This window comes from Poecile atricapillus, chromosome 1 (assembly GCF_030490865.1).
Source record: "Poecile atricapillus isolate bPoeAtr1 chromosome 1, bPoeAtr1.hap1, whole genome shotgun sequence".
Lineage (NCBI taxonomy): Eukaryota > Metazoa > Chordata > Aves > Passeriformes > Paridae > Poecile > Poecile atricapillus.
In genome coordinates this window covers 158,896,132-158,919,282 of record NC_081249.1, presented here as the reverse complement: position 1 = coordinate 158,919,282, position 23,151 = coordinate 158,896,132, and the positions used below count along the sequence as shown (strand labels likewise).

General features: G+C 39.3%; 1 protein-coding gene across 13 annotated transcripts in view; it reads right to left on the bottom strand.

Moving 5' to 3' along the window:
* The window catches only part of GPATCH2L (G-patch domain containing 2 like), a 34,279-nt gene that overhangs the window by 3,079 nt on the left and 8,049 nt on the right, over positions 1-23,151 (bottom strand). For 8 of the 13 annotated variants that reach the window (XM_058835345.1, XM_058835382.1, XM_058835337.1 and 5 more), the window contains 7 exons: positions 22,542-22,606; positions 18,982-19,158; positions 18,513-18,592; positions 16,384-16,451; positions 15,549-15,588; positions 13,332-13,417; positions 3,779-3,870 (listed from right to left, as the gene is read on the bottom strand). In XM_058835345.1, coding sequence (XP_058691328.1) covers positions 3,779-3,870; positions 13,332-13,417; positions 15,549-15,588; positions 16,384-16,451; positions 18,513-18,592; positions 18,982-19,158; positions 22,542-22,606 — 608 coding nt within the window. Of the gene's footprint in view, positions 1-1,157; positions 1,738-3,778; positions 3,871-13,331; positions 13,418-15,441; positions 15,589-16,383; positions 16,452-18,512; positions 18,593-18,981; positions 19,159-22,541; positions 22,607-23,151 lie in introns of those variants that run through there. The other 5 variants (XM_058835397.1, XM_058835427.1, XM_058835416.1 and 2 more) reach the window with 5 other exon arrangements.

The window sequence follows — 23,151 nt, the reverse complement described above, 5'->3', positions numbered from 1 at the left end:
AAAAAAAGAAAAGGACTGAAATCGGCTTCTTGTTTCTAGGTATGACACAGAGTGAATAATTAGCAAGAAATAGGAGAGGGGAATTTCACCAAATTGCTATTTCTCATCAGACTGTTCTCAAATAAGCAGTTTCACAGGCTGCTGTCACCTTTTTTACAGGCTAAGTGTGAATACTTGCCAAGACAGACAAAAATTTATTTATGCAGATTTTAACCCCAGACTCATCGTAATAACTGATTAGGATGCCAGTTACCATGTGCACTGCTACATACATAGAGGATTGAACCACATAAACATTAAAAATATCAGTGTAAATATGCTTCTTTTGGACTATGACAGGTTTATCATAAGAAAAAAAAGTAGTTGTTCACCGTTTATTGCACAACCACCTGTACTTGTGGCCTATTCTGACAAAATGAAGACAGACGTGACAGTCTTCATCAGATTCCTTTCAAACTAGAGAATAGCTTCCACGAGAAGCTATTTCATGCCATATTTCTCAGGCAAGCTCTACTGCGCCACTGGAGATACTACTCCAAGTCTACACTCTAGACTAGATTCTAGTCTGCAGTGGAAAGTAACTAAACACAAGGACACTATCCATGCCTTCGAATCAGATCACTGAAAGGTCAAAGGACATTTATCACCAAAGACCTTCTTCCTCCCTAGGCACTGGCTGTTGGTCACTGAGTTGGACAAATCTCTGGTCTAATCCAGTAGTCAGCCTTAACTTCCTCCAGATTTCCTTATTCTACTGCCAAACTACACCAGCCAGATTTTTGTTCTCATCTGGTGAAGGCCTAATGCTTTAGGGCTCATACTGTTTGTTTGCATAGTGTGGAAAACATGAATTTTCAGTTCTCTCTGAATATTTGCACAAGTTTTCCCAACTTAATTTTGATAAAAATCACTTCCTGAAGTGCAAATTAATTTTGAATTTTCTGCCCACTTTTTGTTGTTCTCAACAGCTCAGTTATGGTATTTAGGCCAGTTAGCCTCAGAGAGAAGTATTAATACCAGAATTTTCATACTATAGCAATACAACAGAGACGCAAGGCACTTCTACATTCTACATTCTGCATTCTAGTAATGCAGTTTTTTGATGTTCATGCAAGGGTCTCTGCATGAAAGTATGTGAGAAGACATGGAATAAATTTAGTTGCTTGGTTTCCAAATAAACATTTTATCTAGGTGCCTTTACTCATTCCTACACTGAGGAAGGAAATAGCACCCACATCTCATCTGCCTTTTATAAGCATCTTCTGATTTCAGCCAAATTCAACTCAAAACTTTCTGTGGATGGTGGGGGGGTGAGACGACAGGGGAAGATTTGTAGCTGCATGTTTAAGAAAGAAGCAAAATTCATCACAATGACAGGGGATAGTGTTGGCAGAGATTTGAGCTATTTATTCTTTTAGGAAAATCCTATAAAGAATGACACGAGGAAGCCTCTATCTGCAGTCTTGTTCATCACACTGGTGAGGAGTCCGATAACAGATGTATGCAGTAGCGTGATTTAGTGCCGGGAGCTGGCCCCTGATGTGTATTAATACAGCGGCAAAGCGGAACGAGCCCCTCTTCATCACTCATCTCTATAAAAGAGGTGGAATCCGAGATGGCCCGATGTTCGGCAGAGCAAGCCCATTTGTTCTGCTGACTGATGAAGCCAGCTCAGGCTGTGTCCTTCACCTCCATGGGGCACTCAGGTTGCAAAAAAGGAGATCACTGAAGCAGGACCTGGTCAACAAGTGAGACGAGAGCAGTTGGACTCAGCAAAGGAGCTATTTAAAGGTGAAGAAATCCAGCACTCTGTGCCTGCATGACAGGCATGGGCCTACATTTTGATTTACATGTGTTTCACCTTTTGCAGAACACCACAAACATAAAAAGCCAAACATAAAAAGCCTCAGAAGTGAAAAAAATGAGGCTGCTCTGACTCCTCAGGCACATGTATATGGCATTTATATAGGGGTGAGTAGATGCATGGCAAGGGAGAAAAATCTTTATCTCATCAATATCCAACATAAGAGTGTCCAATTAATTCTACATTATTGCAGAAAAATACTTCCTATCTTTTTAGACATTAGTAATTCCATAGCAAAATCTCCTTTGACAGAAATTACATCAGATTCCAGAAGTTCCCAAGTTAGATGTCCAGGTTGTGCTTCAGCTGTAATTGGGAGTCTATAGCAGAAAATCATTTAGGACATAGCTTCAGCTACCCAATCATAGATGTTTCGTTCCATAAGTCAGTATTGCAGCAAACCCTGCCCACAGCTGTTCACTTGGCTGAGGATATTTCTAAACAGGGTCTGAGGAAGAGATCTTTACCATTTCTGATCATTTGCAGACCTTGTATCTTGATGATCAGCATTAGCATCAGCCTGTACTCTACTAATCGGACTTCTTCCTTATTTTGTAATACATAATAATCCTTTCTCCCTCATCCATAATAAGAGAGCTTTCCAAGCCCCTGTGCTATTTTCCAGAGCTAAGCTCCAGTCCAGATGCACTCTCAACTCTTCCAAAAGTGTTCACTATACAATTTGCCTAATCAGAGAAGTACAACTTAAATAGCATTTTGAATCATGTAGGCATGGACACAGAAGCTCTCCTACAGAAAGTGATCAGCAATGCAGTACAGAATACATTCTGAATAATAAATAAATGGACAGGTAACAGGGGACAGTGAGACATTAGCACTCATACCAAGGAAATCTAAAATTCCAGTGCTAAGATTCTGTGATTTTGGATACTACCCTTTTACTATAGAAGCTTGAATATGGAATATATGGAATACTCAAAGGCCAGGAAAGAATAACCTAAATAAATAATCAATAATAGAAGAGACTTTTGCTGAATAACAGATTACTAATGTTCTTTTCTTTTTTAATACAGAACCCTTCTGACAATTTGCAATCCAGATCAATGGCCTGGAGAGAAAACTCAGCATTCTTCCCTACTTCATTATTCTGTCTATCTCCAGCCCAAGGAAGAAACAAACTTCTTCCTATTAATCATCAGTTTATTTGGTCTTCCCCACTGTTTTCACATCTCCATTTTTTCCATCATCTTATCCACTACCTTGTTACTGGATTATAAGAATATTTATTTAATAAACTAGTTGAAAGAACATGGGTCAGTGGATAGTAGCAAGATAGGGTAAGGTGAAAGAACAGAAAGAAGCATCCTAAAACCCACCATGTTCACCAGATTAAAGCTTTTTCATATTCTAATGACTAATCAATGACTTTTCAGAAAACTGCCACATGAAAATAGACCAGCATTTTAATGACTACATCCATGTAACAAGAAAAAACTATTTTCATCCAGAAGAATAAGACAACCACCAAGGGAAAAAGTGGTTTCACTCAGTGATGATACAAAAATTGCCAGATTTTAGCTCCTGTGAAATTGTCTACAAATACCCTGGTAAAGGGCATCAGAGCCACCAGCTAATGCCAGCCCAACACTAAAGGAGCACACTGTGCACACTGATAGCTCTCTATTACCACGAACTGCATGATTTAGGACAGTGGAAATAACACCTTATGAAGAAGTAAATTACTATTCACAGTAAGGTGAAGCACTGCAAATTATATTAACTTAACATTGCTACCCTGCCAAAAATTTGTTTAGTAGGCAGCTTTTGATGCTATGCAAAAACACATTATATGCTCTCTCACACATTTCATTAGTTTCAAACCAAAGTAACACCACTTTTGCCTATGGCATTTTGCTCAAAACGGACATGACTATAAAAATGCTGTGAGGTTACCTGATGTTGGGCTAGACATGGAGGCTGCAGCTGGCTTTCGTTTCCTCTTGATGTCCCTTGAACATGGTGGTCCCAGGTGGACATTTGCTTGCCTATGGAGAAAATGAAACAAATTAAACTCCACTCCAATATCACATTTCTGTAAGACTGACCAGTCACCTCCAGCTCCTTTTTAACTAGTAAGTAGCACAACCCAAAAGTTTCTCAGGGAGTTTTGCTGTCATTCTTTGGCAATATAAATTATGCTCCCATTTCCTTTAAGAGCTCATACATAAACTGCTCAGAAGAATAATTATATCTTAGACTTTAAATTAAAAATTATATCTTAGCCTATTTATTTGTTAACTCCAAACTAACTCATTGCATACATAAAGATGTGATCAAGCAGTTATATGACACATGTCCTACCATTACTTCTATATGCAAGAATAACAAATAGCTGCAAGATTGCTCTTCATATAAACTGTGTGATATTTGCTCCTTAGTCTGAAATTATTTTGCAATCTATTTGGTACTGTAGAGTCATCTTAGAATGTACCTATAATGCCAAATGTCCATGCATATTATTTCTACTACAACAGTAAGTTCATAAAGCTAGGAATGCAAGACTGTCTCACGTGTTTTTAAAATCATTATTTCCTTATCAAAGTGCTGTGCAAACAGCTGAATCTGACTTTTGGCAGCCTTGTTGTACCTCTAAACTGGCTGAAAGGTATAATCTGTCCTGTTAATATCAACTGTTAAGTCTGAAGCCTACTGATGGCCATTTCAGTTTAATCATTTGCCAATTAAGAAGCAGCCATTTGCCAATTAGGAAGAAATCTGTATTGTTGGAACTGACTTGAGCTGAGAACTCCTTCAAGTCATATACCTGTAAGGAAGCAGAGAATTTTAACTCACAAATAACAGTCTTTACAGCAGACCAGAGAACTTCCTCAAATACCATCCATAATGAATATAAATGCATAATTTAGAAATGACATTGGGTTCAAATCCCTTCTTTGTCTGATGTAACAGACTTCCTTTAGCAAGTTCCTTGGTCATTCTTATCATCAGATCTGATGTGCAAAATGCAGAACTACAGTGCAAATAATATCAGTTAAAGACTGTGATGAGCTTAGATGGTATGAAATTTGGAACCAAGTAAGTTTTGATGATTAAGTGCTGAAAAGCTTCACTATTGTCAAAGTTTGTTATTTTGATCATTTTAAAACATCCTGAAAGTTTAACAAACACTTTTATCGCACACTAAAGCCTTTGAAATATAAAAAAAGGAAAAATCCATGGGTTTTTATTTCCATTATAAAAAAATCTATTAAAAAAACCAAACCCACGTATTTACAATATGTATTGTTTTAGATCCTGTATTTATGCAAAATCAAATTGTGCTATTTTATCTTTACAGAACAGTGTAGGGACCACAAAGAAAATCCTACACTAGTCCAGTCTATAAATTGTTTGAATGCTGCCGGGTCTATCTACTTACCTGAAAAAAAGTGCAACCACTAAATAAAGGAATTAAACTACTGTTCCATCTTCTCAACTAAAATTCAAAAGTTCTACAAGAAGTCTGTAAGATCTGTCCTCTAAATCTGACATTAAAGAACAGTTTCAAAATTTTTTAAATTGTGCTATGTTTCACAGTCAGTTTTTTAAACCTGGGAGCATATATTAATACAACCAGACAAAGAAGTCTCCTGAGGGGATTGAGTGTACTCTCAGTAAACTCACCAAAAGCCAAGTGCTGGGTCCTTCACTTTGGCCACCACAACCCCATTCATTGCTGCAGGCTGGGGGAAGGGTGGTTGGAAAGCAGCCCAGAGGCAAAGAACCTGGAGGTGCTGCTCAACAGCGGCTGAACATGAGCCAGCATGTACACAGGTGGCCAAGGCCAGTGCCGTCATGGCTTGGATCAAGAATATGGTGGCCAGCTGAACCTGAGAAGGGATCATTCCCCTGTATTCAGTGAGGCCACACCTCAAGTCCTATGTTCTATTTTGGTCCCTTCACTACAAGAACACTGAGGTGCTAGAGTGTGTCCAGAGAAGGGCAATGGAGCTGGTGAAGGCTCTGGAGCACAAGCCCTTTGAGGAGCAACTGAGGGAGCTGGGGGTGTTTAGCCTGGGGGAAAAGAAGTTCAGGGAAGAATTTATCGCTCTCTTACAACTACGTGAAAGGAGAGTGTAGCCAGGTGGGGGTCTCCCAATCAACTGGCAGAAGAATGAGACGACAGTCTCATGCCGTGCCAGGGGAGGTTCAGGCTGGGTATCAGGAGGACTTTCTTCAAGGAAAGGGTTGTCAGACATTGGAATGAACAGCCCAGGGAGGTGGTTAGAGAAACGATCCCTGGAGGTGAAAAGCTTTCAAAAATACTGGTACACCTACAGAATGCACACTCAAATCTCTCACCTCTAATTAACTTGTGGATGCTAAAACTGCTTTTGACCATGATTATAACACGGGCTATACAGTGTTTTTACATAGCTGTAACCATGTATTCTGAAACATCTAAACACACATAGCCTGAAGAAAAGATCCAGTCTTTTATTTTGCACCAGTGACACAGTATTAGATTACTAACTGCACAACTACGTAATTGTATATAATAATCTAATTAATTTTAATTCACATAAAAATAACAAAAATAATTTTAAAATGTTCACTTTTTAATTTTATGAACTTACACCAACATTAGCCAGTTGATACTTAGAATCACTATGGACTAGGAAAGAAGTACGCACTATCATTTCCAAGAGACTATGCAATTTTTCCAGCTCACAAATGTTACAGCAAGATTTTGCATAAGAGCTCCTGGCTCTCAGCTACATATTCAAACATCTACACTTACCCAATGATTACACAAGAGGTTAAAAAAATAAAAATGAAAACAGAATAATCTCAAAATCCCTTATTGCAGTGGAAGTAAAAGCAAATAATACTTCAGTTGAAGACTACTAGCAAGAATGGTGTATCTAGTAGCCTCTAAGATACAAAGGCTCAGAGGTTATAAATTGTCTCTGTAACATGTTTTTCATTCAGGTTTATCCCTTATTGATCACCCACACTTCAGTTAGTAAATCAGGAACCTATTGATTACTCACTGGCTCTGACTGACCCAGTGGTAAAAATGTCATTTCAAGTGGCTGGTGCACTTTACAGGCACCATAAATCTGCATGCAGGGAATCTCTAGGTGGTAAGTACCTTGAGAGAGAGAAGAGCAGATGACTGCATTCAGGGATGATAGTCCTCATTAAGGCATGGACAGAAAGCATGTCTGAAGGTATAGCTTATGAGATATGTAGATTTTTGGTAGCTATCTCACTTTTCAATGTGAATTTCTACTAACTAGCATGAAGATCTCTATCAGTGAGATAATAGAATGAGTGAATCCCAGTTTAACAGCAGACTCCTATAGACTCCTACAAACACCACCACCACTTCAAAAATCAAGTCATGGATATGCACAGTTCCCAACATAGCAGTAGATTGGCTGAATTATAAAACATGAAAATATTACAAGTTGCAATGATGAATTAGTTCTCCTGAACTTTAACAACTCTTCTGAACAGTTAAAAATTACTCTAAAGTAGACTAGAACAGGAAAGGCTAACAGAAAATGCGTATTTGCGCATTGTCTCAGCCCTCTCTGTGAAGATCTGGGACTAAACTTACAAACTAGAAAAGGACTTACACTATCTTTCCTAGCCTTCAATCTCTTCTGCTAGGCATCCATGCTTTCTTCAGTGTTGCATAAAGAGAAATGAAAAAATAATTCCCTGATTTCTTTTGGACTATGAAAGGTTTATCATAAGAAAAAAAAAGTCACAGTGTTTAGTCACAGGTGGATGTGACCATCTATGAGACTAACATGAAAACATAGTTTACAATTTAGAGATGATTGAAATTCTAACCCTGGAAGAGAAAAAGGAGAACACACTTAGAGCAACATATCAGGGTCAAAAATGTGGCTGTTTTGTTGGCTGCAATATATTCAACTCACATAGCAGTCACTGCCAGGAGTTAGTAAATGAAAAATTACACATGTATAGGAAAAATGGCTTTCAACAACATGAAAAGTCTATAGTGTCTTTTTGACAGTGATAATATTTTTTGTAATCACACTAAAGGAATTATTCAGGAAATACTTTTTGTCTTTTGTTTTTGTTTTTAACATAGTACTTATGGTACTCAGTTCTGCATGCAGGTCATGCAGGAGAAAAAATGGGCTTTGTTATGCAGAAAGATTAAATTCATGGTAGTCTCTAATGTGTCAGAAGTAATGCTTCCTTTCATTTCTTTTCCGCATATTTATTCTATGTCTTTATTTACATGCTTTTTAATGACCAGTACCTGCATACACAGGACTCCCACCTCACTTCTACAGTTTGAGATGACCATGCACTGGAGCTTGACACTATTTTACATCTACCACAGTATTTCAACAGAAATAGTTTTACATCTACCACAGTATTTCAATAAAAAATTTCAAGAGAAAATTAGGATTGGTAATATAATCTGTAGGAGAAAATACAGAGCACAAGCAGATACCAGCCCACAAAGAATCTTACTGAACAGCATCAGGACCCTGAAAGCTTCTCTATCTGTGAAGTCTAAATTGTAGCATGAAGTCTACTCTTTTAAAATTCAGGGTAAAAATCAGCTCAATCTCACAACAAAGGTCTCTGAAGAGGCCATACAGAGCTAAATGTGACAGCCTGTGGCCTTCTTGGAGGCAAGAGGCACACTGCACACTTGTGGGTGCGTGCCTCTCACGGTCATCTCATAATATTCAGCTTGTCTGCTTACACTCTTTATTCTAACCCTATCCTTAGAAGAAGCAAAGCACGTGGATTATACAGTGAAAGTGAGAGGCAGTCATTAGTCTACTACTATAAAAACAAGGGATGTTATTATCCTCATGTTAAAGTGAATGTTAATAGAGACCGCCTTTTAACAAAGATACTGCTACTAAAACTCCACACAACCCAGCTGTTGCTGTTGTGATGCTCTATTCAGAGCAAACACAAACCAAATGAAAGGCCTTTCTCCAAGCCCTGAGGTGTTACCTGAGGCTGTTGATGGTGGCTTCACAAAATTAATAGTAAAAGCATAAATCTTCCTCCTCTTTGACTACAGAGCCAGCTGGGCACCAGTCTAATCTGCACATAACATGTGTAAATCAATACAAGTTGCTCATCCTATCTGCATGCAAAGCTCCTGTACACACAAGTGGTTCTTGCTATCACATCCCAGTGCAGATATTCCCGATGCACAGCAGTCTCCTATGCCCTGAAGAGCCTCTTGGGAAGGCTTCTAGAGCACATTTTCAGACTCCAAAATCTCTAATAGGTTAGCTCACTTCTTCGATCATCCAAATCTCATAGATCTTCAAGAGAAGCAGTCTGTTCCCCAAGTAAGCATTATAATGATGTGGCAATTCTATCCCTAAAAGTCTGCATGTGGCAAATGCAAGTGAATGCATTTTCTTCCTGTTTTCCATGTAAGCACTCTAAGCAGAGAACATGTGATCCCATATATTATATTCCCTATTTTCACACTGAATCACACTGTATCTGTGCCAGAAAGACTCCTACTGTTTGCCAGATCTGCTGAGTACACAGATTTGAAATAGCAAGGAAAAAAAAAATTCTGAAGCCAAGGGGAATTTATTTTTCACTCCAGAGAATTAGGATTCATCAAAATGGGAATATTAGGCCTCAGTCAACTGCATGTGACACTAGGTTGATAGCTGCTGTTCATTGCATGCCTGTCAGAAGAATTCAGTTATATTCCAAACTGGAATATTAGCCAAGCTTTCGCAAAGAAGACATGAAAATCCTCCAGCTAAATGGAAAAAGAGTAAAAAAAAACAGGGAGAAAGGCTGCCTAAAATGAACTGGATACTGTCTTGCCCAAGCAGGAAAGTATAGAATTGTGGACATCTGTTCACTCCTTCAGCTGCCTCAGAAAAGGCCTGACATTGCAGGCATTCCCTGTATTTCCACATGCTTGGGTAAGAGGGAGAAATATCAAGATCTCTGTGCACAGATAAAGAAGTAGCAGAACAATATTTATTTTCACAAAAGTATTTCTAGAGCTGGAACTAGAATTTGAAACATTCAAGTCTGTTCAGTTTAATAGCACCACCAAACCCAGAGTATGGGGCAACTGGCAGTAAATGAGGAGATCACTCAGCCCCCCTATATCTTTATCCCATATTCCAGGCAAATGACAGACTTTCTTCTATATCAGACTATACTCTAGATTTACAGTTAGTATTAACAAAGTACATGCAAAACAATTTTCTTTATCTGTGTTACTCAAAAGTCTAATACAGTTCTTCAAGTCTCCACCTTCAACATCTACCTACCATCCAAGGTCCACTTTTCCTATGACCTCCAGTAGGAATATTTAATTGGTTTTTTTTCACTCATAATCCTATTTTCAAGGCTAGGCAAATAATAAACAGCATTAGGGACAATTTATCTTTTACCTTTCTCTCTTATTCTGTCTACTATTCAAATTAAAGCGAACATTGGTTCTAGGCTCTTCTGAAACTCCTACCTTGACTCAAGGGAATAGCATTCCATCAGCCAACAGCCTACAACATCTTCTCAGCTACAGAATATTGAATAACCAACATCTAATAAGGTACTCAATTTCAGCCTATACAAAATCCTCTTAAGCAGAAGGAGCTCAACAACAAAATTCTGTTCAGACCACTCCTCTCAGAGAGGCAAACAGGCAGAGGGGAAAGAGGGAAGGATCCCTTGAGTTGCCCATCTAAGTCTCTACTTGCTTGCTTTCAGCAGTCTGCATCATGAAGTCAAAACCTTAACAGACAAGACATGATTAGCAAACGTTTTGTGCTCTTAAAGGAGAGTAATTATAGGCATGTGAAAAAAGAAGAGATCCCTGAGGTACTCTTCCTTGCATGCCTCCCGAGAGGCAGCAGGGCCATTAAAAATTCCATGATGAAGAGGAAAAACAGTCTGGGAACAGCCAGGAGGCAATACAGCAAATTAATACACCAGCCATCCCTTGGGAAGACTGCAAGAAAGCAGAAAACTCTCCTTGCTTCACAAAATAAAATTATACCACTAATGATAACAGTCACCACACACAAAACTGCTTCTAATGATGGGTGTGAAATTCCCAGTGCTGTACATACACTTTGAATGAAAGCTCTTCTCATCACAGACATAAATCAAGAAAGGTAGTGTACGATTTTTACTGCCTTTCAAATAAGACTTCCCAAGGAACCTTCCACACAGGCTTGTCAGTGTCAAGGAGGAGGTTCTTTCTCAAGACTCAGCTGCACTCAGTACTTTGGCCTTCAGTTCTCCCTAAACAAAAGTACTGGGGTTGCCAGTCTTCCAGATAAACTGCACCAAAATGATTGAGACAAAGAAAACAGTTCCACAACAGAGAGAAGACTCCACTCAGTAAATATACTCTACTGGACATGCTCCATGATAGCAGAAACAAAGCAGAGAAAGGAGATTTTGCTTGGCACAGCAGGCATCAGGTTGAAGAAACTGGACGGCCACAACATCAAGACCATTTCTTTTCTAATATGCTTCATGTTATTTCAGAGGATTTGCTTTCCACACACATACCCATCCCATTCTGGCAAATTTCAGAGCAGAATTTCTCCAGGACAAGGTGCAAGCTGTTAGAAGCTTCCTACAGGACAAACTACTGAAACTGATTCCATACATGGCAAAGGCAGGAGATGTTAACTGGGGCAATAGCTTATCTTGGCTTACAGAATCAGCTGAACCTCCTGTAAGAAAATGGATGAAAATGGACTACTAACGAGTATGCTTGGCATGTAAAGCTAAAGAACTACTATCAAGAAAATGTTTCTCTGAAGGAACAATCTCCTTCTGTGCCCTTAGCAGCATCTTTACATAAAGCAAGCTCCTTGTACCAAAGAGTTCAACCCTTGCCACATACATGGGGGCCACAAAACACATTCATTCTTTTCATATTTCTTTCTCCTATAAAAGTTCTTGAGCACATTTCACAATAAAATAGGAACTATTTTCTCAAATTTCAGGCATTTAAAAACACGACTGCATCTGGGATGATACAATTTCTCTGCCAACTCAGGAACAATTCATCAGTGATTATGTTTGTTAGGACACCGGCCACCTGTTCATTAGAGGAGGGAACCAAACATATATATTAACTGGTTAACTAGACTATACACCCAGAAAAACCTAGCAAACACAATCTCTCCAGGCTTAGAAATCCCTTGCAAAGAGCTTGGCTTTGGAAAAGGCCTTCACTGACTGTCATAAAAGGTAGAGATTTTGCCCAGTTTGAATTTGCAAGCAGGATTTGTCCAGCTCACTGTTCTGGAAGACAAATTTCCATAAAGCACCAAGTAAAACACTGGAGGCAAAAGAAAGGTTATCCTAGATGAAAATGAAGAGACCATTCAATCTTCTTGCTTCACAGGCAGAAAACATCCCCAGAGTGGGGCAAAAGCACAGAAAGGAATCAATTTGCTGATGCACAGTCTTCTGAATTCTTTTTATTCTCATCCAGTTGAACATTTAAGAGCTGATTTCTTCCTCCCTCCCCTTTTCCAGCTTTAACATGCTGGCTACAGCAGCATGAGGTCATGGTGCGACATCGCAGAATTCCCTGCAGAAGCCAGTGGGAAGAGAGGCTTTGCTGGGTGGGTGCCAAGCTTCTGTTCAGACACATACAACCTTAGTACATTTTTCATGCTCTATTTGCTAATTAACAAGGGAAAGAAAGCCATGAAGCTGAAAGTCCAGACATTTCTTTCAGATTGGGTCCCTGGTACAAGCACATAAGCAGAATTGTGTCCAAAGCAAGGCTTTGTCTACTTGCACAGGGAAAGAGCTCAAGGGCACCTTACCTATAGGTAGTCACCTGCAGCACAAAAACAGGAGTCACCTCTAAGGCCAGCACTTGAATTTAATTTAGGATTAGTCAGCAAAAGGTGCCTGAATAGTATATTAATCTGAACTATGCAGACTCAAATATACCTAACATCTGGCCAAACCAGATCCAAATTTCAGCTATTGCTATAGAGAGATATCAAGCCATTAGAGGTCACCTCAGGTGAGTTCTTCATCTGCTCAGAGGGTCTATTTTAGACACCTAGGATACCAAAATGCTTCAGCATGTCACCCACACCAGTTTGTCAGCATTTTCCCTCTCATCTTGTTCCAATTCTAAAAGTGGGCAATGATACTATGTCCATTTGTACCTACAAAACAGACTTGCAGCAACTCATTGCATATTTCAGAACACAGTGCAGTTATTTCTAATAGAACAGTATGTTCTGCCTGTCATACACTGTTTCATATACTGTAAGCATCTAGTTTATTGAAACTCTCAAATAAACTGCATTGCTACGTTTTGTGCTAAATTTGGACATGAGCTGCCCAGGGAGAAGTGCATTAAGTTACAGGTCCATGAGTACTGCTCAGATGACACAGTACTGCTGAAGACATCCAGGAGAGGGAAGTGAGACAAACCCAAGAGAGCAGAGCAGAGCAAGGGAGTTACCTGGCAGTGCAGTGTGCTGGTGAGCATCTTCGGTGGGAAGCATCAGCAAGCACATCCAGAGAGTACAGAGGAGATAATGGATTGAACTGGAAAGTCAAGAGATTTTATTTAAGCAAAGCATTAAAAGAAATAGTGTCCAGATAAAGCTCCTCAGATCTGTTCTATTCACACACTATAAGGAGACATTCCTGGCACCTCAAGGGGTAAGACTAGATGAGAAAAGACTCTCACTTGAGACAAAAAGCTAGCACAAAGGGTGAAACAGTAAGTCTCATAACCACCTTCTCACAACAGACAGCCTCGGCACACTCCTCTTCAAACCTGCATTATTAAAAATGCTGGTTGACTAAGAGTGTAAGTGCTCTATTGCTGCATGCCATGAGAAAAAAGTCTTCTTCTCTTTCAGAAAGCCTCTTGTCTACCTTCACATCACAGAGAAAAAGGTCACTGTTATGAATTGTGGAAGCACAGAACTTTTTCCTTGCATAGAGCAATTCCTGTAGTCCCCAGGGTTGTGTATATCACTGAAACAGACCTCTACAAGACTCACATCCACCAGGTTAAGTTCACAATGAGCACTCAATTCATTCCATGGCAAGTGAGTTGCTCCTTCCACTCCCCGCCAACCTCACAAGCTGTTTTTGCAAACTGCTTAAAACAAATTTTTGAAACAATGCATGGTCATACTAATCTAAGACACTCTGTTAGATGTACACTAGACAAATCTTGAGGGCATCAAACAAGACAGTTTGCTGTAGAAGATGAAACAGACATTTTTAATGGTCAGGACAGAAATGCAATAATCTGGTCAATCAATGCATGGAACAAACTTTGCTTAATGTGTAAACAGAAGCTTTAGACTGGTAGTTCTTCCAGGGTACCTGCTTCATACTTCCCATCAGGCACTTCCTCTTTATTTATGACTCACACCTCAAGCAGGAAATTAATTTCCATCTGCTTTTCAAAGTGCTACACCAATCTTCAGAACACTTTTCATGTATTACTAGGATTACTGATGCATTTTCAATAAGGACAAAGGAACAATCCACACCTTTAGCAGGACTCATCATACAAGCTATCTGCAAATTCAGAACTCAGTATTAGGCCTTTACCCTCCACCTTTCTAAGAAAGAAGATGCATCACAAAGCTGCTGCTGCTATCAGGGAGCTCCCCCTTAAGTGGGACTGCTAATTTACTGTCAGTGAAGTAACACTGCAACTGCACAGTGGGGAGAATCACCAGGAACCCTCTAATACTAGAATGGCTGATTCAAGTTCATTTATGTAAAACAAAAGTTACTTACTTTTGGTCATTTTAAAGTTTATGTAGTTACTCTTATCTTTAGCAGTATAAAAGCAATCTGTAAAATGGTCTCACTAAAGGAAAATACACAACTGCATGAAGGCAATTTCTTTAAAATTATTTCTTGTCATATATATATTTTTAGTCACCTGAAAGGTAAAAAAAAACTTCAGTCCTACTGCTCACCAACCATAAAACAACCTGCATAGGAATAAAAAGGAGTGTACATGGCCAGGAACAGTGTTATAGCATGACTGCTCAAATGGAAGAGAGGTTTATTTGCTCTTTTCTATTAAGAACCTGAGATTTTATATCTGAAAGTAAAAAAAAAAAAAAACCAAAACTCCTAGCACTAAAGCTAAGACCTACTGGAGAATATAAAAGTGCACACACAAGAGTTTCATTTACAAGAATGCCTATTTCTCCTGCTTATCACCTCTTACATTTTTTTGTTACTACTGCTACTTAATTACGTAATTTAAGCTCACCAATTTTTCCCTTCTCTGTGGATGAGACTATCAGGTAGAAGCCTGAGCCAAACAAGGCAAAACAAAGCACTTAAAAAAAAGAAGAATGCTCCAATTCTTATGGAATTTTGAGAGGCCAAAGCTCCTCCTGTCAAGAAGGGTTTTCCCTCCCACTCACTGTCAGAAAGGATGGCCTACACTAACCTGAAACAGGGAGATAAATAAAAGGAGCTCCTGAGCTATTCAGTTTAAATAGACAATACAACGCTGGAGAAGTGGGCTGTGTTCAAAGCCCAGAAAACATCAGTTAACAAAATGAGAAGGGACAGGAGTGCCTTACCTCATGTGCACAGGCCACAGTGTGTGGGAAATCAGAAGCCAGCACTGTGTTCATTCTAGAGAGAAGGAAACCAAGAAAATAAAAAAGGAAAAGCAGAGTCACCTTACCTGGTTGCGATCTCTCTTCCCCATGGATGGTAACCAAAAACTGGAAGGAGGCAGTCGAAAGGACAGGTGGGAGCAATGCCAATGAACAAACACGGGGGGGAAAAAATGAGGGTTGGGGATAAGAAGAGAAGGGGAAGAACAAAGATGGAGGGAGAAGGAAAAAGATTAAACATCATCAGGAGTCATATTAAAAACAACAAATTTCAGATCCAAGGAAGAAAATTAGGTATCAACAGCTGGTGAAGGCTGGACCCACTGCACTACAGTCAAGACATGCCATCTTTACCTACCCATTCCCCAAAACAGCATTAGGGAGATGCCAAAGGATAAGCAGCATGTGATTTCCAGTGCTGACTACAATTTAAATATGCTAATTGGGGAAGGAGACATAACACCAAAGAAAGTAAAAGTAATTTCACAGCTGCCTTGTCAGCATAATTTCTGCAGTCTGGGTTTGCGCCCAAAGTACAGCTCCACAAAGAAGCATTTTAAAAAATGAACATATGGGGCTCAGTTTTCTCTAAATGTCCAAAAGATCTGCAGTTACTGCAATGTCACATTATAAGGTAGAATGAAAAAAAAAACGCTGACTGGAAAAAAAGGGCATTTGAATAGTGTCCACACATTGGGGCAGCCTTATATAAACATTTGTATATAACAAAGGGGAAGTCAGCAATTATGAGTAGAAGCCCTCAGGAGAATACTGTCTCCCATTCCACAGGTTATGCTTAAGAGTCCACCCAGCTCTTCAAGTCCTTCACCCCCAGAAGGAAGAGGATAGTATAGATCTTTTTCCCCTCCCAAAGTTCTATACAACAGCTGTTAAGGGCCTTACTCTTTCTGGCGTGGATCATTAACAATATGACCTAGCCTCTCGGTTCCCAGAGTGCTCATGGAGGTCTCCTGAAACACAGAGACAGGTAAAAGGTTGCAAATTCACACGGTAAGCAGAGAATAGCTTGCTGCTGCCAGTAAGAACTAAACTTACTCCCCTGGGTCACATCCTTTCCTTATTAGCCCACTCTCACCTAAACATGTTCAGTCCTTCCTTTTAGAACTTCACCTGAGATGATTTATCTAGTTAAAATGGCAGAAAATAATTCAATTCTATTTATGAGGCTTGTTTTTTATTTCAGTGATGATTTTTGCTTGCAGAGGGGACCACCATAAACTGGACTAGAAGAAAGTATGTAGCACAAGGATGCATGAGAGCAGGGGAGATGGCTGGGAAGTGCTTCTTTTCATGTTACTGATGTCAGCTGGGCTTCAAACAGGCTGAGATAGGACACTACACTGTTCCATTAACAGTGGGGATTCACCAACCACCAATGAATAAATTAAGGAGTGAAAGCATGATGCTTTTGCCCTTCCTGAAAGCAGCAATTCAGCAGCAGGACCTCCAGCAACTAAAGAAAAGGTAGGTCCTAGGAGAAAGGACTTGCTCTGGGAGCATGTTGCTTCCTGCAAGATGCTGCCCTGTGTATGTGCTCAGTGCTGGCATACACATACACACACAGCCTGAAGCACCAGCTGTTCACATCTGCATAGCAACTGCCTCCAAGAAAGAAGTATACTTTTCAGCAAGAGGCTGAAGATGAGAGCAAAAGTCTCTCACAGATAAGGTTTGTTTGTGCAAGGCACATAAGCAAAACACACCCAAAGTTTGGGGGCAGTTGTAGCAGCAGGGGTGAAAGATGGGCTATTTGTTACAGCAGGAAAATTATTAACTTAAAGTGCCATAATGTTTAAATTTACGGTTTATTACTGTGTAAATTACAAGCCATACTTTTGGTAATTAGCAGCTCGCTGGCGGGGAGCTCTGAATGAAACTCATTATTTATGATTACAATTTCGAGAGAGATGGGGAAGGGGGAGCAGTGACCTCCGCTGCAAATGACAAAGATCCCTTTAAGGTGATGAAGATGAATTAAACAAGTAAATATTATCCTTCTCATTTGGATCATTAGAGGTGTGCCGCCAGGCCCAGCCACTTGCAGGTGGCCTCAGGAACCCTACGTGTAAAGTCAGTTTCTTGCCAGCTGAGGATTCATATTTTGAATGCCGGTTACAATTAAGCAAGGTGAGTGGAAGAAAGAAGGGGCAGACAAGGATCTTTCAAGTATGACTGAACAGAAGGCAGCTGTCGCACTCCTCTAGACTCCGGGCCCCCCTATCACACCTTGTTAGCAGACTACCGCCAGAATTTATGCCAGTGTTTTCAAAAGCACAGAAGCACATCACAATAAAAAGAAAAGCCAAACACAGTCAACACCTTCGTTCTCAGAACCATCTTTTACAACAAATAGCAGCACTCAATGCTCCATGATGCAGACCTAACCAGGTGTACCCCTCTCTTTCAGACAGACATCTGAAAAGTACGTTTTTTCTATTAAAAAAGGACTGTTATTTTGTTTGGTGTTTGCCCTACATATAATAAAACTGGTCAATAGCTTTGGACAGCTTTGTCTGCATTTGCTGTATATTCCTTTTTACTCTCCTGTCTTCCAACTAAAAATGCAACTGCTAAAACCACCTTCCTTTGCTGCCATTCATATCAGTCTTCTTTCCTATATAAAATTTGGCCTTCCTTCACCTTTGAGGCACCTCTTTCCCCTTGTAGTCTCAGATGAGCATGCACAAGTCTCATGCCATCATCATTTTCCCCTACATTGTGTCTAAATCTTCTTGATATTTATGCTCCCTGTCATTCTTCTTCAGGCCTCCTTTCATACTGCTTTCAGCACTGATCAGCTGTCTTTGCCACTCCAAATGTGCCTTAAAATCCACTTAGTCACTCAATCATCTTCTGACAGTCAAAGCAGTTAAACAAATCAAGCAACACATGAAACAAAAAATACACAGGACCACTTTCTGCAGAAAACAATTTACATGGTATCTTGGAATAGTACTTCAGGACTGATCAGAATTTGAAATACAAAATTACCATCTTTCAAAAGGGCATACCTTGCCAACCAGCCTCCTCCGACCTTTACGGAGACAACGGGCAGCAGCTCCTGGAAGGCGATTCAGACGAGCATGAAATCCTGAAAACCAAACACAGAAAAACTGAGCAATGAACACAGAAGATTCTTTGCAACAAAACCACCAGGAAAATTCCTTAGTTCAGTAATCAAATCAGATCCTCTGTCTCTTGTTTTTCAGTCTTGAAGATGTAGCTATGCCAATTTATTCACAAATTGAATAAAATCCTTACTTTTAAAAAAAGGAAGACTGTCAGTGGGAAGTTGGTATGACTATTTCAGTAAATTCACCAATAGTGCAGCACTTTCTTAACTGGATTTTAAAAAAAACAAACAAAAAAGATCACCAATATTAACACCAATTACCAAAGTTTAAATGCAACACGTATGAACAGAATCTACTCTTGCCATCATATCAGAAGTTCTCAAACACAATTCCTTATAGACCTCACCTCTCTGAGCTGGCCGTGAGGGCAATAGGAAGGTGGAAACAGAGAGCTTGTCCAGGCCTGAGTCAATCCTCTCCACTTCAGATCGGTGATCAGCTCCCCACTTGGGAAGAAGGTTGGGGACAGTGAATCCTGGAACACATTCTCCTTCATAAAACCAATCACTTTGCTCATCATCTCCTAAAGAAATAGGATGGAATTAGCCATAAATAACATCGGTGTACTCTCAAAATACTACAAGTCCCTCAAAATACTACAAGTAGGCACATCTGAATGTGAAACAGCTGAAGTCTCATTAGGAATTCGTTCTTGAAGAGCCTTATATTTGTATTCTGTTTCAATGATCCTCAGTAACTATGGGGCCTCACTAAATGCTTTAAACTATCCAACTCATCAGTCTCCAGAATTTCCCTATAGAACAAAGCCTCTTTATAGACCTGCCTAGGGCAGGTTTAGCACTCTGTTGCTACTGCATCTCATCAACCTTAGTTCAACGTTGTGTGATGTCTTATGCAGAACTCTTCCTCTGAAGTAATTACTGCAACACCAGAAGAGGCCAATCATTTGGCACATGTTATAGGCTGTCACAGGAGAGACTTCACAAGAGGGGAAGACCAGGCTCACAGTGTAAGCAAAAGAAACATACTGATGAGAAAGACCCCTAGTCTCCTAAGACAGAAGCTAAGACGAAAACACTGAACTATCTGAACTGGTCACTCTGAGTTCAAGCACCATGCTGTGAGCTGCTTTCGATCAAAATTTCTTAGAATCTCTCAGAACTACAAATCCTCTGCAAAACTAAGGTAGCAGCATCAGAAGTCATGATCACTGTAGTTCATGCAACTGCAGCCTAAAACTGAACTGCATCACACTGTTCATAGTAAATCTGTCTGAAATTCCCTCAGAGCAGTAGCACATGAGCAGCATATGAAAAAAAAAAGCAGGAGGACAGCAAAGAACCTGACACACGTAGAATTTCAGAAGCCAAACTCACAGAGTCCCATGCAATGGCAAGGTGCTTCATCTTGCCTTAAAAAACTAACACATCTACTGTAGGGAAAATTCTCATTTGCCTACCATTAAGTTTCAACTCAAGCATCATCACTTACACTCCTTTCCTCACTGAGTTACATTATTCCTGACCCAAGTCCATTATGCCTCACATGTCTTGCTGGGAAAGAAAAAAAAAAAAGAAAAAGAAAGAAGAAAAAAAAAAAGGAAAAAATAAGAAAAAAAAGAAAAAAGAAAAACAGAAAAAAGAAAAAAAAAATACAAGAAAGTAAAAAAACCCTCATCCTAGTAAGAATGCTGTAGTCTTGCACACAACAGAAGCAGCAACACACAAAACCAACTCCCATCAGCAACAGGTAGGAGGACAACCAGAACACTTTATCCTAGAGCTCTGACATTGTTTTTTCTGTCATGAATCAAGCTGACCCACCAGTTATATCTTCAAATATAAAAACCCCACCTCCACTTCATAGTAAATTAATTAACATTGGGTAGCTCTTCTAAGAGAGCATAATTTATGCAAAAATACTCCTAGAAATTTGGGTCTGTGAGCATAGTCTACCTCATAGTCTACCTCAAATCACTATTTTCACAAGACAAACTTTAATGATCAGCATCATATGCTAATATTCACTAATTTTCACTGTGAGAGATCCCAATGCATGCAACAAATATAAAACCAAAAGAACCCCACCTTACAATCAAATGATGAACTAAGATCATTCTCACAGAAGTGTGCTGGTATGTGCAGTTGCAAAGACAATTTATTTAATTAGCAGCAGCACAAATATTACATGATGCAACCTCAAAAGAAGGAGGGAAAAAACCTGCATTTAAGAATGCTGCCAGTTTAAATTTCCCATTATTCAGCCTGGAGTTGTGCTGGAAAGTATTTATAAGGTGGTGATGATCTGTGACAAAAAAAAATTGTGCTCGCTCCATCTCACTGACATGGAAAGCTGTTGTTTTTTTGTTTACTTTCTGACTAAGAATCGTCAAGAAATAAAAAGGAAAATGAGGTATTTTTTATTTAGTCTGAAAGTGCAACAGTATTTTTAACCCTTTCAATGGAAATGTAAGCTAATACATCTTGGCCAGAAAGATATCACAGTATAAACTGTTTGAACAGAGAGAGACCTGATGACAAGGATGTCAAACCTCATCTCTTACCAAAACAGGGAAGGCTTTGAAATTGGACTTTATTAATTTATCTCAGTAATATTTCTACATGTTCCTGTATGTTGAGCATCCTACTTCTAGTAGCAGCCAAAAATTAATGTCTAAAACAGGATATAAAATCAGGGCAAGTATATAGGACAAGCATATAGAAAAGTATATATATATATACACACTACCCAGTCTCCATCAATCTTGTGTCAGGTGATGAAGTAAAACACTTCAGTCACCACTCTGCTTTGTCATCTGATATATAAGTGCTCACTAATTTCAGCTCCCCCTGAACAATCATCAGTAAAAAGAGGGCAAAAGATTCTACTTTTCTGTTGTCTTTGAAGAACCAGAGTCTGGAAACAGCTATTTTTCAGCAAAGGTCAAAGCTGATATTTGAAATCCCTGCTCTTAAGGGAAGTATTATATTCCCCTAAGACCACAGATTGGTCCGACAGCCTAAAATACCATCAAAAAACACAAAAGCATGTTTGCTATCATTGTGTTGCTTCACACAGGTACCTGGGCCATAAACAAGCTAGTGGAAGCAATGGAGGCAGCATATTCTACTGAGCTATACTTTAGCACTTGTATATTCCCAGAAGAGATCTCATCCAAATCTTAGCCTGTGAAATGTGACAGAATCAGAGTGCACAGAATTGCAGGTCTCTAGGGTCACATTCCACATGCTCCAAATGTAATAGTCCTCAATGCCTATGTGCCTACTACAACCTATTTCACACTTACTTCTGCCATATCCCCCATGAACTGAACACTGTGCTGTGGTTGGTAACTAAAACCAGATTGCACGTCACACTCAAAACTCCTAAGATACCATTTCTACAACAGACACTGAAAATACCACATTCAATTAATGCACACAAGAGCAAGGTAGGAACATGTATTTAAAGAAATAAAACCAATCATATAGTACCATCATCTTCTCAGCACAGTCTACTAGGTGACTTGTCAGTATTACATAATTTTCCCCCCATCTTCTTTTCCTGCCCATAGAGAAAACAACTAACAGATTCAGGCACTAATGGTAGTAGACACTTAAAACATCTACAGAAACAAATCATAAGCTGTGCCCTTTCATTATGAAGACGTCTCAAATTCCTCTTGTATGTCTGTGCTTTTCCACAATAATAGCTTCTTACATTGCAAATATTATGGATCTGATGCACAAAGTATTTTATCAGGAAGAATGTAGTCTTATGAAAAATCATACATTTGTAGCCCTCATCTTATTTCTTAACTTCTAGCCACTCCCTGACACTGTTTTATCCTCACACACCTCTCTCTCTGTTTCTCTTCAAACACAGATCTTTGCATTTATAAAGAAAGTAAGAAACTCATGAGGAAAATCACAGGACAGTTGTTACCTTGGCGGCCTTCATCATTGGTAAACAGGCCAGTATCACTGCTGCTGCAAACACTGCTGGTTTCACTGGAACAAAAACAGAGAAAAAAAAAACATGGTTACAATTGCAACAGCACAATACAAAAACTACATTTTACTAGTTTCTCCAAGACCAAAATGCTTTACATGTCTCACAAAAATTGAATTTCAGTCAGATACATGACTGGCTCTAGAACAGAACGTAACTGCACTTATCCATGCTGCATCACTTGAAAAAGAGTAGAATCCTGTATCTAGTTTAGTTCTGAGTTATCAAGAAGTAATTAATAAAATGGCATTTGCCTCGGGTACTAGAATTAATAACCTAAATATGGTATTATCTGGAATACTCACCAGGAAATCACACGCAGTTAAAAACTCTGTCTTTGGGTCACTTAACAGCTACTGAAAACCCTCTTAAGTTTTCTACTTCAGATTTCTTTTCCTCAAAAATGTTACATTGTCACACAAACAGCTTCCCCCCCCTAAACTTTTATTCTATAAGGAGTAAAGAGCAGCTGCGACATTTACGACTCTCCAGCTAAATACCTTAGCACAGCATGACTTGCTGCTGCTGAATGGAACCTTGTCAT